Below are 13,539 nucleotides of genomic sequence, written 5' to 3' on the forward strand. Positions count from 1 at the left end.
CCGCTTCCGGTCGGCTGATACCATTACTTAAACCAGGGTAATCCCCGCTCGAGCTCACATCGTGCAGGCGAATACCTGTAGCCAGTTGCTTGAAAAAATCATGGAAATAATCAACCTGCAGCGCCTTGAATGGCGCATGTGTTGTCGTCTTCGTTGTGTCCTCGTCTCGAGCGCTACAGTTTTTCATCATGAGCAACCAACTCGCCCAAACATCCACCTTGAATGGTACATTGAGCACTATAAAGTACACTCTAATGCCATGGTGGGTTTTCAGCGGGGTCGCTCCTCTACAGACAACGTCATTCACCTTGTGCCCACAGTTCGGCAACAGAAACAATAAAAGCGCATGTGCGCGGCACCTTTTCTTGATGTCGCAGCTGCTTACGACAACGTAACAAATGAAGCCATCCTTTATGCGCTAGAGGCTGCTTGGATCGGTGGTCGGATTTTCAGGTGGATACAAAGCTATCTGACCAAAGGTCAGTTTTTATCAAGTGTGAAGATGGCCCGACGACTGCTCATTACACCAACCCAGTCGCGCCCCATGACGGTGTTTTAAGCCCTACTTCGTTTAATCTGACACTTACAGCACAACCAGAAAGCCTACCTAATACACTGCACATCTATGTGTATGCCGACGATATCTGCAATTGGTCCTCCTATGTGACACGCCCCCAGTTGCGAGCAAGACTTCAGCGGGTAGCGACCATAACATCCTCCTATCTCCACGAGAGCAAGGTCTGAGCGTTTCAGCTGAGAAGTGCGCGTTAGTAGCATTTATGCGCAAATGTATGACTCCGTATCCGGTAACTATCGACGGCTATACCATTTCCTATTGTAACTCTCACCGTTTTTTAGGGGATTATCATAGACCGGAATTCATCATGTAGCCCGCATTGCACCTTTAAAAAAAAAAAAGACAACCTCTATCGCTCACTTACTCAGATTTATGGGTGGAAAGTCATGATCTTCGCCGATTCAGTCAATGCTGCAGCTGTACAGAGCACTCTTTTTTTTTTTTTTTGCGATGCAGTACACCCGTGCTTTACAACACATGCAAAGCAAATTTGCGTGCCCTCCAGGCTACACAAGGTCAGGTTCTTCGCACACGCCTGGGTCTTCCTCGCAGCGCATCAACATTTGCAACCACTGCTATCGCCAAGGACTCCCCACTTTCGACGCTTATAGTCCTTGGCACACTGCGGATTCGCATACGCCACCTAACAAGGACTCTCCAGAATCACCTTGTGTCAGTACCTGCCCGGAGACCGCACGCTGCGTTCTCAAACATAACAGCAACCCACCAGTCGTATATCCCATCACAGTTCACCCCGGCGGTACGACCGTCCTAAGCGCTGTGGTGCTTGCGGGAGCCATGCGTGCGCCTTACAATTCCGGTCATAACGAAGAAATCGGCCCTATCGACGCCGGCCCTTTAATGTTTGACATTCTCTCTACTCCACGGCGATTATAGTGACCACACGCATGTATACAGATATATAGATGGCTCGGTCTCATCTACTAGTTCAGCCTGCGCCATGGTCATTCCTGCGAGACAAGCCAGTATCAGCCAACTAATTTCGCATAGGACAACCTCCATTTGGTCAGAGTCGGCCACTGTTCGTGCGGCTGTGCCGTACATAGGTGCACAAACACCCCATAAATGGGCTGAGTTCTGCGATTCAAAAGCTGCCCTACAATTCATACTAAACGTAAAACTAGCCCTTAAGACGTGGACATAGAAAGCGCTAGTCTTACGTTTAATATTAATCACAACCAACTAGCCTAGATTTCTGCTTCGACTGCCCCACAGTGTCTGAATTCTTCTTTACGTAATAGCGACCACCAGCAACTCGTAGCGGAGATGAGACATCTACAGCACCAGGCACTTGGAGTGGGTCATGACACCATCGTTCAGTGGGTACCAGGACACACTGGCATTGTTGGGAACGTCGAAGCTGATGCAGATCGATCGGCCCACGGCAGTGCCAGCATTGTCCGGATACCGCTGACAAGAGCTGACGCAGCAAGGCATCTGCAAGTGCTCGGACGAAACGAGACTTTAGCGTCATTGTCCAGCAGTGGAAACTCGGTATGCAGTTTACACCGTCATGACCCTTTACTTCAACTCAATCCAGCGTCCGGCCTCGGGTCGCCTATGGCTGGGAGTGGCGTTTACAAATGCCAACTGCCACTTTGTGTCGCAATGGCAGACTATCATACGTTTAACTGTGGGTGCGACGAGACAATTGAGCACCTACTTTGTGATTGCCCTCGGTCTGAGCTTGAGCTCGTCCTCCTGGCAGCAACGCTCCGCCGCTTAGATAATCATCCCCTTACAGAAGCCAAGATATTGGGTCCTTGGACTAAACGTTCGGCGAAGAGGACAGCTGTAAAGGCGTTTTTAAAGTTATTGAAAGACTCAGGATTGAGTTCAAGGTTGTAAACTTTCAGGGTATGCCCAGTATACCGTGTTAGTTACGGACACGTGAAAAATGACCTACCTTCCCCTCTCCTCTTTCTATCTCTCCCTTCGTCCCCATTCCCACGTGTAGGGTATAGCATACTGGGTGTCGCCCAGTTAACCTCCCTGCCTTTCCGTTTATCATTATCTCTCTATGTTCTGTATCTTTTCGCTCTTCAAAACCTCACTTGACTGTAACGTAGATAATATGTATACAGTCATGGGCAAGCTTTCGGCATGCGGATTCTCAGAAAAAAAAAATATTTAAAAATATTTTGACGCGGTCAAGCCATGCAGGTCAATAAAAAGGATACGCGCAAGAGCACAAGAGGAGACATGCGTGCTTCACCCGCTGGAACCATGTCCAGCATTCTTGAACAAAAACTATAGATATTGCTGCATTGTAAGGTACTGTTATGAAAATATTGAAGGTAATGGGCCACTCTTCCGATGCTTAGCAAAGTCGTTTTATTAAAGCATTTCTATCGCTAGCATCGAGCAGCTAAGACTGCCTTAGGAAACCAATGGGGAACGTTTTTGACGATAGCAAGAAGGTTAATAGCAAAAAAAAGAGAGCCAGCGGATGGCAGATCTGCGGATATATTGACTGTTATAAGAAATCCTACAATATACGAAAAAATTGCGTTCATAAACTCTTTCCCGTTGAAAAATGTTTTTGTCCAGAACTGCTGGGTATGGACTACAAGCTGAGTTTTTAGCGAGGTAAAGCCGAAATGAATTTTTTTTTTGTCGCGAATCCGCATCACGCAAACTTGTCACCATGACTGTACCTTCCTACTCATGCGGTCATTTATGTAGTATGCGGCATACGTGGTCACGCATACAGGGTACGCTTTTAAATACACGGGTGACCTTTATGGTCATCCAGGTTAGCTTGGACGTAATGAACTTGGACGTACAACTCCCAAAGTGCATTTCTGCACTAAATGTTTTTCTCTCCCTTACGTGACAATCCGCCTAGGACAACAGTTGAAGACCTGTGGCAACTCTGACTAGCCATTGCGAAGGCGCTGGCAGCGCAGTGAACCTGAGGACGAGCGAGAATATCTATACAGCAAACATAGCGCCGACGAAGTGGGAAATGCCGCTAGTGGAAATTAAGCTCCCAAGTTCGCCAGCCAGGATGGTGACGCGGCTCGCGTTTATGCTTGCTTTGAGCAGGAGACTCTGAACAGAAATATCAATAACCACGCTGCCAAGACAGGGACACTTTGCGAGCAGAAGAGAATAACGTTTGTCGTCACATTCTGACAGCGTCGAGAAAGGTTTGAATGTACCGCGTGTTCAGACAGCGTGCCAGCGGTTAAATTAACGTAAGAGTCAAAGAACACAAAACAAAAAGAGGTGTCATTTCAGTGATACTGCTGTGGTCCATGAGCAGTGTTCGTGTCTGTATAGCTCGTCGTCTGTGTGGATGTACAGGGTTGGTCAAAAGTTCCCAGGCCACATGGTCCGCTTTTCATCGGTACATCCTGGCACTTGAGATTCCAATAAATCTATCAAGGTTCTCAGATGATAGAATGATCCTTCTTCTATTCTATACAGATATTTTGAGCTTCGAGGGTATCTCAACTGCTCGACTATGGTGGTCAAAAGCAAACCCTGCGGCCTTGGAACTTTTGACTGACCCTGTACCTGTTCCCGAGTGTTGAGTTCCGTTCAATATGAATATATTTGCATTTTTATACATAGATTAGCGTCGGCATTTTAAAAACAAATAAAAATAATATTGCCCAGCTCGCACTGCCTAAAGCAAAATGGACTTTGCATTTTTATGCAAACCTAAGTGCACGAAACCAATCGAGAAAAACAATACTCTGAAAGCCAAGCATAGCGGACAGATTTAGCTTTTCCTCTTCAGCAGCAGTCAGCTGGATCGCTCTGGGCAGTTCCGATTGTGAACCGACTGCAACAGCAGGTTTTTTAATACACTGTTTCGCCGCTCGGGGGTGTCGTTCTCGCGGCATCCACTGTGCACATTATAAGAGGTCTACAGTGTTTAAAAATAGTGAACACTGCAAAGGGAGGCTGACAGCTCTCTCGCGTCTTCCCGAAATGCAGCCTATATCAAACGCAAATCGTAGTTTCCTCCTCTGCTCAGCTACTCGCTGAGAGCCGGATAGCAGGACGTAACCCCCTTTCCCTTCCTGCTGCCCAAAGAATTCATTTTTAAGGAACATTAAGGAGAAAATGAAGTGGCCTGCATCGACAGGGTACTGTGTCCTAATCGCAAAGACACTATTCTCACCGTAAACGGAGCTTTTATAAGCTAGAAAAGGCAAAAAAAAAAAAGCGAGATACAGGTGTTGCCATCACCGGCCGATTTCGCAATTAAAATGGATGCGCCGATAACCGATTTTGTAGCGGATCCCAGAGCCCACGTTACACCGCCATTCACTTCGAAACTGTGGCAACCCGACATTTTCGGTAGGGACATCACGAGTTTAACTCGACAGGCGGGAAGATTTTTAAATACAATGTTCTCGGCGGTAAATGCGTCTTGAGCTACGGACAAACATCAACATACCCAGAAGGAGCCAAATAATCGATTTTTTTTTTTTTACTCAAAGCAGTACTTGCATAGAGCTGTCCTCAGTGTCCCTTCAAAAGCGCTACCCACGCCACCGTTGCGCTGCACGCACGTTTCAAACTGGGGGAAGCAATTTGTCTGAGATCTTATTACCAAATATTCGGATTTACGTTACCTTATGTCATCTGGAAGGTCGGATTGATATTTTTTTCTGGGCGGACGGGATGGGTGGGAGGAGGAAGAGAAACAAGCAATATTTTACAGGAAATCGCACTGGACGAAAAAAAAATGTTCCAAGAAACGCGCACTGCACGAATACGACCGCCGGACTCTCCAGCGTGCCTCACTCCCTTTCCTCACCCTTGTTCAGTTCGAGTGTGTCAAGGAACGACCTATGTGTTCGCTCTGCCACAGTACCCACTGTGTTACCCTGAGTCTCCGGTTCTCTATCGGGTGGATTGCATGCCTAGCCCAAACCCATTTTTTTTTTTTTTTCAGCCAAGATATCTAGGGCGAGTGTTTGGTCTCTAATCCGTGGTGTCCTCTTTCGCACTCTTAGCGTGCACCTCTAATTTTTTTTCCCACAGCTTGTTGCGCTATTCTTCGTAAGCCTCCAATTCCGGTCTCATTATTAAGCATTGATGGAGTACAACTGCTACGTGCTGTCAGCTTCGGAGAAAACTGTAAGCTTATGTTTATTGCGCAAAAGTATACCTGCCAAACGCACTCCAAGCGGTTGTTATTTTCCTCCTAATTTCTATAATCACCGTCCAAATATGCAACCACTACTAGACGTACTGATGTACAGCACTTCCCAATAACTCATGAGTGATTACTTATAGCAAACTGTTGTTTTTGCACGACTGTGGAACGATAATTTTCTTCATGTCATTTCAATCGTAATCATGTATTTTGCCTGTTCAGGTCCTCACTTATACGCCGATACACGTCCCCTGCGTTACCTAACAAGGCAATATTAGCGAGTTGTTCTCAGCTAACCCTCGTACTTGGCTTCTTCCACTCGGGCCGTGGAGTGGTTTGGTTTATGGTTTATGTGGTTTAACGTCCCAAAGCGACTGAGGCTATGAGAGACGCCGTAGTGAAGGGCTCCGGAAATTTCGACCACCTGGGGTTCTTTAACGTGCACTGACATCGCACAGTACACGGGCCGTGGAGTGGCTTTTCACAGTACAACAATGGAAACACTGCGTCTCCTAGCATGACACCCTTTCTGACTGGTACGTTCTCACTCCGGTGGAGAACTGTGGTGACTGTGCAGTCCATGTAGGTATTTTTAGGATATTTACATGTACTAGCGTCTTCACATCGACGTTATGCAGTACAGTCATAACGGTAATGTTTCCATTGAAACAAACACTTTTTTCGCAATCTATGCAGACAATTAGAGTGATTAATTTTAATCTGCACACATCTCTGAGACCTGGTTGGTAGCGAGAATGACGTCTATGTCCAGCACTCTTTCTGAAGCGTAACGATGTGTTGCGCAAAAGGGACAATCACATGAAAGAAGACGAGACAAGCTCTTGTTCCGTCTTCTTTCATGTGATTGTCCCTTTCGCACAACCCATCTTTACGCTACAATGAACCAACTCCCCCAACAACTCATCTTGCTCTTTCTGAAAACTAGCTTGCTCCCTGGGTTGACTGAAGCTTAACGTTGTCCTCATCCTACAACTGACTAGCGTAGCAAATGTGTTGCAGAAGTGTCAGCTACAGGTAGTCTAATATGTTTGGTCTTTCACGTCTGCAGGCAATGTGAGCTTATGTGATCTGCGAAGCAGTACGGGTGCTTGCGTAAGTTAAGGCACTCCACTGAACAAGAGATTCACGAGGCTTTCGGTTGGAGATTCTTGCCTTTCGTATTGCGCGGCTCACACGACAGTAGCATGACGCCTCTGTACTGCAGTGCGGTGACGAATGTTCCGGCGGGATGCGGCCAGCTTCCAAGGTTACAATACGGTACAATCTACTGTCAGCCTTCGTGAAAGAGATCTGCGCAGGTGCGGAGGAAGCAGGTGGCGCCGGCTGCCGACGACCCGTGGAACGTGCCGACAGGAGCGGTGCCATCGTGAAGACTTTTTTTTTTTTTTTGCTACACTAAATAAACTTCGAACTCGCTCCTGAATGATCACTTAGGTACCCGCAGCTTATGAGGGCTAAACAATATCGCTCAAAATATGGAGCCGCGTTCGAATACCAGTCGAGGGCACAACCTTGGCGGTACTTATTGGAGGAACTTCCTTTAGAGCAGTGATAAAATTCTGACACATACATGGCGGCGCTGCACGAACGAGTATCTGTGTGTATAAAAAGGAAGAGGGGAGAGTGACGCTCGTGTAGCATCTTCGTGTACCGTCCTCGCACAATTCTCACGAGTCGCTATAACGGTTAAACAGAATTCAATTCTATGCTCATTCCTAAATTTTTTTCTCCCACAGAGGGCTTTTAGTTGTCTGCGTCTGTTTGGCGCCTTCTGCTGTTTGTCTTCTGAAACACTATGCGGGCAATATAAAACAAAGCCGCACACTTTTTTAAGCAATTTTTAGCGACTGCGCTAGCATATCGGCAGACACTGGAGATTCGCCAAGCCGCTTCTGGTAATACGCATGCCAAGTGTCATAATTAGAACGGTTAGCAGCACCAGCCGGCAGCCTATGCCTTCACAGACGGGGAAGAACGAGTTCCTACGTTTGCTGGCAATTGTTAGACGAAGGCTATCAACACCGGCGGCACTTTGTGCTCGAACACCTCGCTTTATCGTTGATACCTGCGCAGTGTTTACAGCTTAATGTCTTGCATTGTCCGAAATATGCGTTACGGTCCAGCGCATGAGCAAGGGTGCGTCATTGAAAGTTCGATCGCCTGTATATCGATCACCGATATACCGGCGATCGCACTTCAAAGAAAAAACACTGTTGTAGCCTTAAGTGCACACGGCAGCTACCGCTTCATGGAATTCAATGCAATGCAATGTTACGAGAGGGCTCTTTTCTCCTGCGCTCAACAAAGTGTAGAGCGTTGTCCCTCTTCCTGCATCATACTGACACATACATAGTTTACAGCCGCGCAAAAGTTTACAGCCGAAAGTTCTCGAGGCACTAGTGTTCGATCGGTCACGTTTACAAAAAAGCAAGAAAAAAAGACACAAGCCATCACGCCTATCTTGTGTAACGACCGAAAAGGCCATTTGACATTTATAATCAGCACTGAAAGAAAACCAGTGGAAGCGGTTACCTTCCTGCTCCATCGTGTACGCTCTCGTTCTAACCTTTTCCGGCCAACAATACCAAAAGGATGACTTGAGTGCCAATCGAGACGAGCAGGCAGCTATAACTTGAAACAAAGATCGACACTTCCCACGAGCCACGCTAACACAAGGAATAGCTTGCTCTTTCCGTCGGCAGCCAGTTAGACCCTCTCCTTCATGCCCCTCCCCTTTCCCTCTCCCCCTGTCCTGCCTTCCGTTTCCTTTATCATCCTTCAAGATTCGCGAGACAGAGGACACAGCCACGTTCCGCGACCTCATGGCTCCCGGCGTAGCGTCTCGCTGCAGGCAATGCGGGAGCAAACATCGGTTTCCGATAGTTACGCCCGCTGGGGTTCGAAGTCGAGCGGAAACGTAGGTCGGAAACACAGGCGGAAAGCAAACACGGATTTCGGCGAGAACCGTAACAAGGGGGCGAGGCGACACGAGAGTGGAGCCCTTGGAGCCCTGAGTGGCAGCTCGGGTTTGTGTGCATACCCAGAGGCTACATACAAGGAGTTTCGCAAATCTTTGCACTGCCACGGCCGCTTGATGCAAAGCGCACTGCAGCAAATGTCGCGAAGCAAAACGGAAGCTGTTTGCACCTCCGGGAAACATTCCTTTCGCACTGAGAAGATAAACCGGTTAATGCATGCTTCTTGCAGAAGCAGCGAGAGGAAAAAAAGAGTACTAAAGAGCCCAGTACAGGTCAATCAACTTTGGTTTGGTTTATGGGGTTTAACGTCCCAAAGCGACTAAGGCTATGAGAGACGCCGTAGTGGAGGGCTCCGGAAATGTCGACCACCTGGGGTTCTTTAACGTGCACTGACATCGCACAGTACACGGGCCTCGAATTTCTCCTCCAAAGAAATTCAGCCGCCTAGACCGGGATCGAACCCGCGTCTTTCGGGCCAGCAGCCGAGCACCATAGCCACTGAGCCACCGCGGCGGCTCAATCAACTTTGAGATGGTGTACTCCGATCGTTTTATTGTTGCTCTATGTTCATTTTGGCGAAGCATTTTTCGCGTACTCATCTCAAAAACTACCCAAGGAACCGATCATTTCAGCCACACATAAGCCCACTATCGAACATAAAAGTAAACAAACGAAGCTATTCTTTTTCTGCTATCACCCGTTATGTTTGCACAGGCACCATCGAAGTCGCATATAATTAATTAAATTGAGTAGGCAGAATGATCTGACCGAAAATACAAATAGCACTCGCTGGACTTTCCTATAACAAAATTCCCAGAAAATTAGTACACAAATGGCCTCCCGAGGAGCACCCCAAGTGGCGAAACAATAACTGAGAGGTCAAAAGCTGACCGGTTTGTTCGAGAACCCAAGCGAAAGACCACGAAGTTTTTTTTTTTTTTTTTTTTGAGAAAGATTCCGACAAAACGCTCACGCAGGGCGAGAATTATACAGTCCACAGCAAAAGTTTGCAGGACGCGCTTAATCGGGAACAAAGTTATTGTGGCGCTGCCTAGCTGCCAACGCTACTCGCGACCCAGACAGGCTACGAGGAACACCGCAGTGGAGGACTCCCGATTAATTTCGACCATGTGGGGTTCTTGAACGCATTCGCTGAATCGCACAGCACGTGGGCGTTTTGACATTCGCCTTCATCGAGCAAAATGTTAGGCTAAATTTAATAAGGCATATGGTTGGGTTAGATTAGGTTAGATACAATAATTTAGGAAATGTATTCGCTTTTAATTACCATTTCACATCACTTCAACACAGTCGAGTGCTCTGGCTTGCGATAAGCACGTTAGCACGGGTATCTCAAAAAAGACTGCGAGCTCTTTTCTGCTGGATGTCTGCTGTGGATTAACATGCCAGTTCTTCCCAAAATGGCTGAGTTTACCCGGCAAGAAAGACTAAGAGTGTTGTAGTCTGTTGCGGGAGAGTCTATAGGGTTAGACAAATAAACAGCCACCCGCCGAAGTTCCCACTCTACTGTTTATGGAGGTCAAAAGTTATCGGTCCGAGAAGCAAACCTACAAAATTCAAGACAGCGCGGCACCGCAACCATATCAGTGCAACCCACGGTGTCATTCTTCTTTTTTGAGAGCGAGTCGTTGTGCACTGGTTCGCCGGAATTGTGAGTTATTCTACACTCAAGAAGAGGTCATGACCCTTGTGTTTCAAGCGCTTCCGAGAGCTCTATCAAGGATATCCGTCTTCTGAAGACGTCGCGCGACACGTGTCGCACTCCGCGGATGACGGAAGTTGTTCACTGTGCGCACTTTGCAGTGCGTTGCGCGGACGACATAAATCTACATCACAAGCTCGAGCAGTGATGAGATCGCGGCGCGTTGTAATATGCTCCACTATCCCTTGAGTTAAAAGACACCAAAGTGAATAAAGAGCTTTCAAGTGGCAGTTTATTATTGCCTACGCTAACACGGCTCCCCGTGCGCAACGGAAGAAAAACGCCTGGCATAGGTGAGTTGAACAAATAACACAGTAATGAGGTATACCACGTAAACGAAATTAGCCAAAACACGAACCCCCTGTTTGACTTTGGGAGGTAAATATGAAACACAACGTTCGCAGCTTGTTTAGCAGACAGGAACAGCCGCAGAAACAAGAAACACAGAATATATGCCGCATAACTTCAATAGACATAATTAAAGGATTCCAGCACCGAGACGTATAGCACACAGGAAAGAAGACAGAAGACAACACGGGCGCCAGTGTTGTCTTCCTTCTTCTTTTCTGTGTGTTGTACGTCTCGGTGCTAGAGTCCTTTTATTACGCCTGACAGTTAACTCCTTTAAACTAACTTCAATCGCTTTACCTGAAGAAAACAGAAGTGACTGTTGAAAGCCACATCAGTACCAATGACCAACGCCGTAATCACTAAGGTCTATAAACGAACATTACGGAGGGCACTTAAACTGTTTACGAGCTAAGGTACTCACAATTTCATATTTATTCCAAAAATTCGGATGAGTCGGATGAGCCACTCTTAGAAGCACGATCTTCCGCATGCGTACAGACGGCAATATTCCCGCTACACGATGGGTTTACAATCCTCGGGACATTTCCCCCGTAATTGCCATAATAACGATGTCACACCTTATGATGTGTTCTATTTGTGTGCTATTAGAGTCAAGCAACCCAGCAGCACAAAAGTATAGCGGGACGCTACATAAATGCTCGGAAGTCTTCCCTCCTTTGCGCACACGTGCACGGGAACACCATTAGCGTGCCGTTAATGATTACCAAGAAAGAAGTTTGTTTTTCTTCGAAAGTAGTGTTTCTTCAGTCGCGTGATCCCTTTCATTCCTATTAGAGTGTAGTTGAGTCTAATTGAAGTAGACTCCCCGCACCACTAATGTATCGCGGGTATGCCTATTACAGATCGACATAGAAGAAAAAAATAAATGTAGCACTTCACTGCGAACTGCAAGTGTGCTGCTTAACACTGCTCGTAACTGCGCTCTCGCCAATTGATAACTATAAGCTGTCACGCGTAGAACTAGCGTCACATTGCGACAGTAAGATCGAGTATAGCCGGAGACATACCCTGAACCGGAGGCAGGCCGCAGACGGCGGGATGACACAGCGGTTCAAGCTGGACAACGTCCCGGGGAGCGACGGCACCCATTCTCGTTCTGCTCATTTCCGCCGAAGCCACAACCCGCGGCGCGCGGCGCCTCCAGCCCGTTGGCTACGTTGACTCGCGCACTCATATCGCCTCGCTCGCGTTCACCGGAAGCCGGAAGTGGGGACACAGGCTCTGCCGCCGTTGACGAAGGGGGCGCGGATGCGTACAGTGGCAGTACGTACCTATTGCGGAACAGTTTAGCGCCGATCGCACCAACGGTATACGAGAAGCGCGCTACCACGTTACGTCAATGCATGTGCGGTTCACAAGGTGATGTGAATAAGCGTACGCCGCAGCTTCTCGTCCTGCAAGGCTGGCAGGAGTCCTCTTCTGCAAGCTGGCTGTTATGCACACCGCAAAATGCGATCCGACGCGGTGAAGGCGCACGTGAGTGTACGGCGAGTGGGCTCTGCTGCTGCGCGGGAAAGTGGATGGATGCGCGCAGCTGTCGTGCGGTTTTCGATGCAGTCACCGCGGCTCCGTTGCCACGCAGGCGTCAAGGGTCTCGGCGTGTGCTGTGTGTCAGCGTGTTGCTGCTCTTTTCTGCCTCGACGCGTACGTACAGCTGCAAAGGCGCTTGTAGCAGTGCCGAGGCCGCTTCCGCACTGAGGAGAAGCTTTTACTTTATAAAGTAAAAAACGAAAAACGCAGTGGCTGCTACGATCCTGTGATTCTCATGGCATCGGTCGCGGTTCGGTGTCAATAGATCAACAAATGTCAATCGCCGTCGCGAATAATTCTCTGATCTTGCCGGTAGACGTGGCCGAGAAGCAGAAAATATTTTTGAATGCGCTATGCGGGAGCTAAGCCAGTGCACCAATCGATGCATCATGCGACGGTAGAACGATTTGTAGTGCTTTCCATAATTGGACACCTGAAAAGGGGGACCTTTGTACTCTATTTTAACGCGGTAGAATTAGAAGGACCATGAAGGCCAAAAGTGACCGGCGGCGGCGTCGGAGTCAGTGTGAAGCATCTATACCTGTCAAATGTGGCAGGTGGTGTTTAGGGGGATTCCCCTCTCTCTGCCAGCCACCTGCCAACGGTTCCCCTTTCCCCTTGTTGGGAAGAGGACTGAGACGCCGGACGGAAAAAAGATAAAATGACTGAGAAGAAAAACTGAAAGGACGGTTACTAGCATGTAATGTGAATATTTGAGCTTTAGTTTAGGTGTGACAGCAAAGAAAACCGGGCGCTAGGCCAAGAGACGCTGGTACCGAACTTTGACCAGGGTGGGTTTCGAACCAACCGCCTCCCGCAGCCGAGGCGGAAGCCCAAAACACAAGGCCAACCGTCCCTTCCAACCATCTCTCCCTCTTCCTCTCTCCCCTAAATGTAAAGACGGGGACTTCTCTCTCGCCACCTTGACGCTTAATTATCGCCTCTCTTCCTCTCCCTCCACTCCCGTGAAAGTGGGGATTTTCCTCTCTCCACTCTGCCACCAGCCAACCAAGACAGGAGGTGAAGCAACGCACGCCGTCGCCGACGACGCCACTAAAATGAGGAACGGGCTAAGAGCTAACGCTCTAAAGTGACTCGGACAGCATCAGTCCTCCAGCAAAATAGACAGCCGAAGAACTGCGGTCGTAACACATACACCACAAAAGTCAGACATCTCTCCCTTGGAGATGTTAATTCA

General features: G+C 48.1%; 1 protein-coding gene across 5 annotated transcripts in view; it reads right to left on the reverse strand.

Moving 5' to 3' along the window:
- Positions 1-13,539, reverse strand: part of LOC149340627 (solute carrier family 2, facilitated glucose transporter member 8-like) — a 47,984-nt gene that overhangs the window by 16,147 nt on the left and 18,298 nt on the right. Inside the window, exon 1 of one of the 5 annotated variants that reach the window (XM_089549459.1) lies at positions 11,819-12,300. The exons of 2 other annotated variants lie outside the window; for them this stretch is intronic. In XM_089549459.1, the coding sequence (XP_089405585.1) occupies positions 11,819-11,915 (97 nt within the window). In that variant the 5' untranslated portion in view covers positions 11,916-12,300. 2 more of the 5 variants (XM_089549468.1, XM_089549461.1) reach the window with 2 other exon arrangements.

The sequence above is a fragment of the Amblyomma mixtum genome, chromosome 6 (assembly GCF_055824585.1).
Source record: "Amblyomma mixtum isolate Tamu chromosome 6, ASM5582458v1, whole genome shotgun sequence".
In the NCBI taxonomy this organism is placed as follows: domain Eukaryota; kingdom Metazoa; phylum Arthropoda; class Arachnida; order Ixodida; family Ixodidae; genus Amblyomma; species Amblyomma mixtum.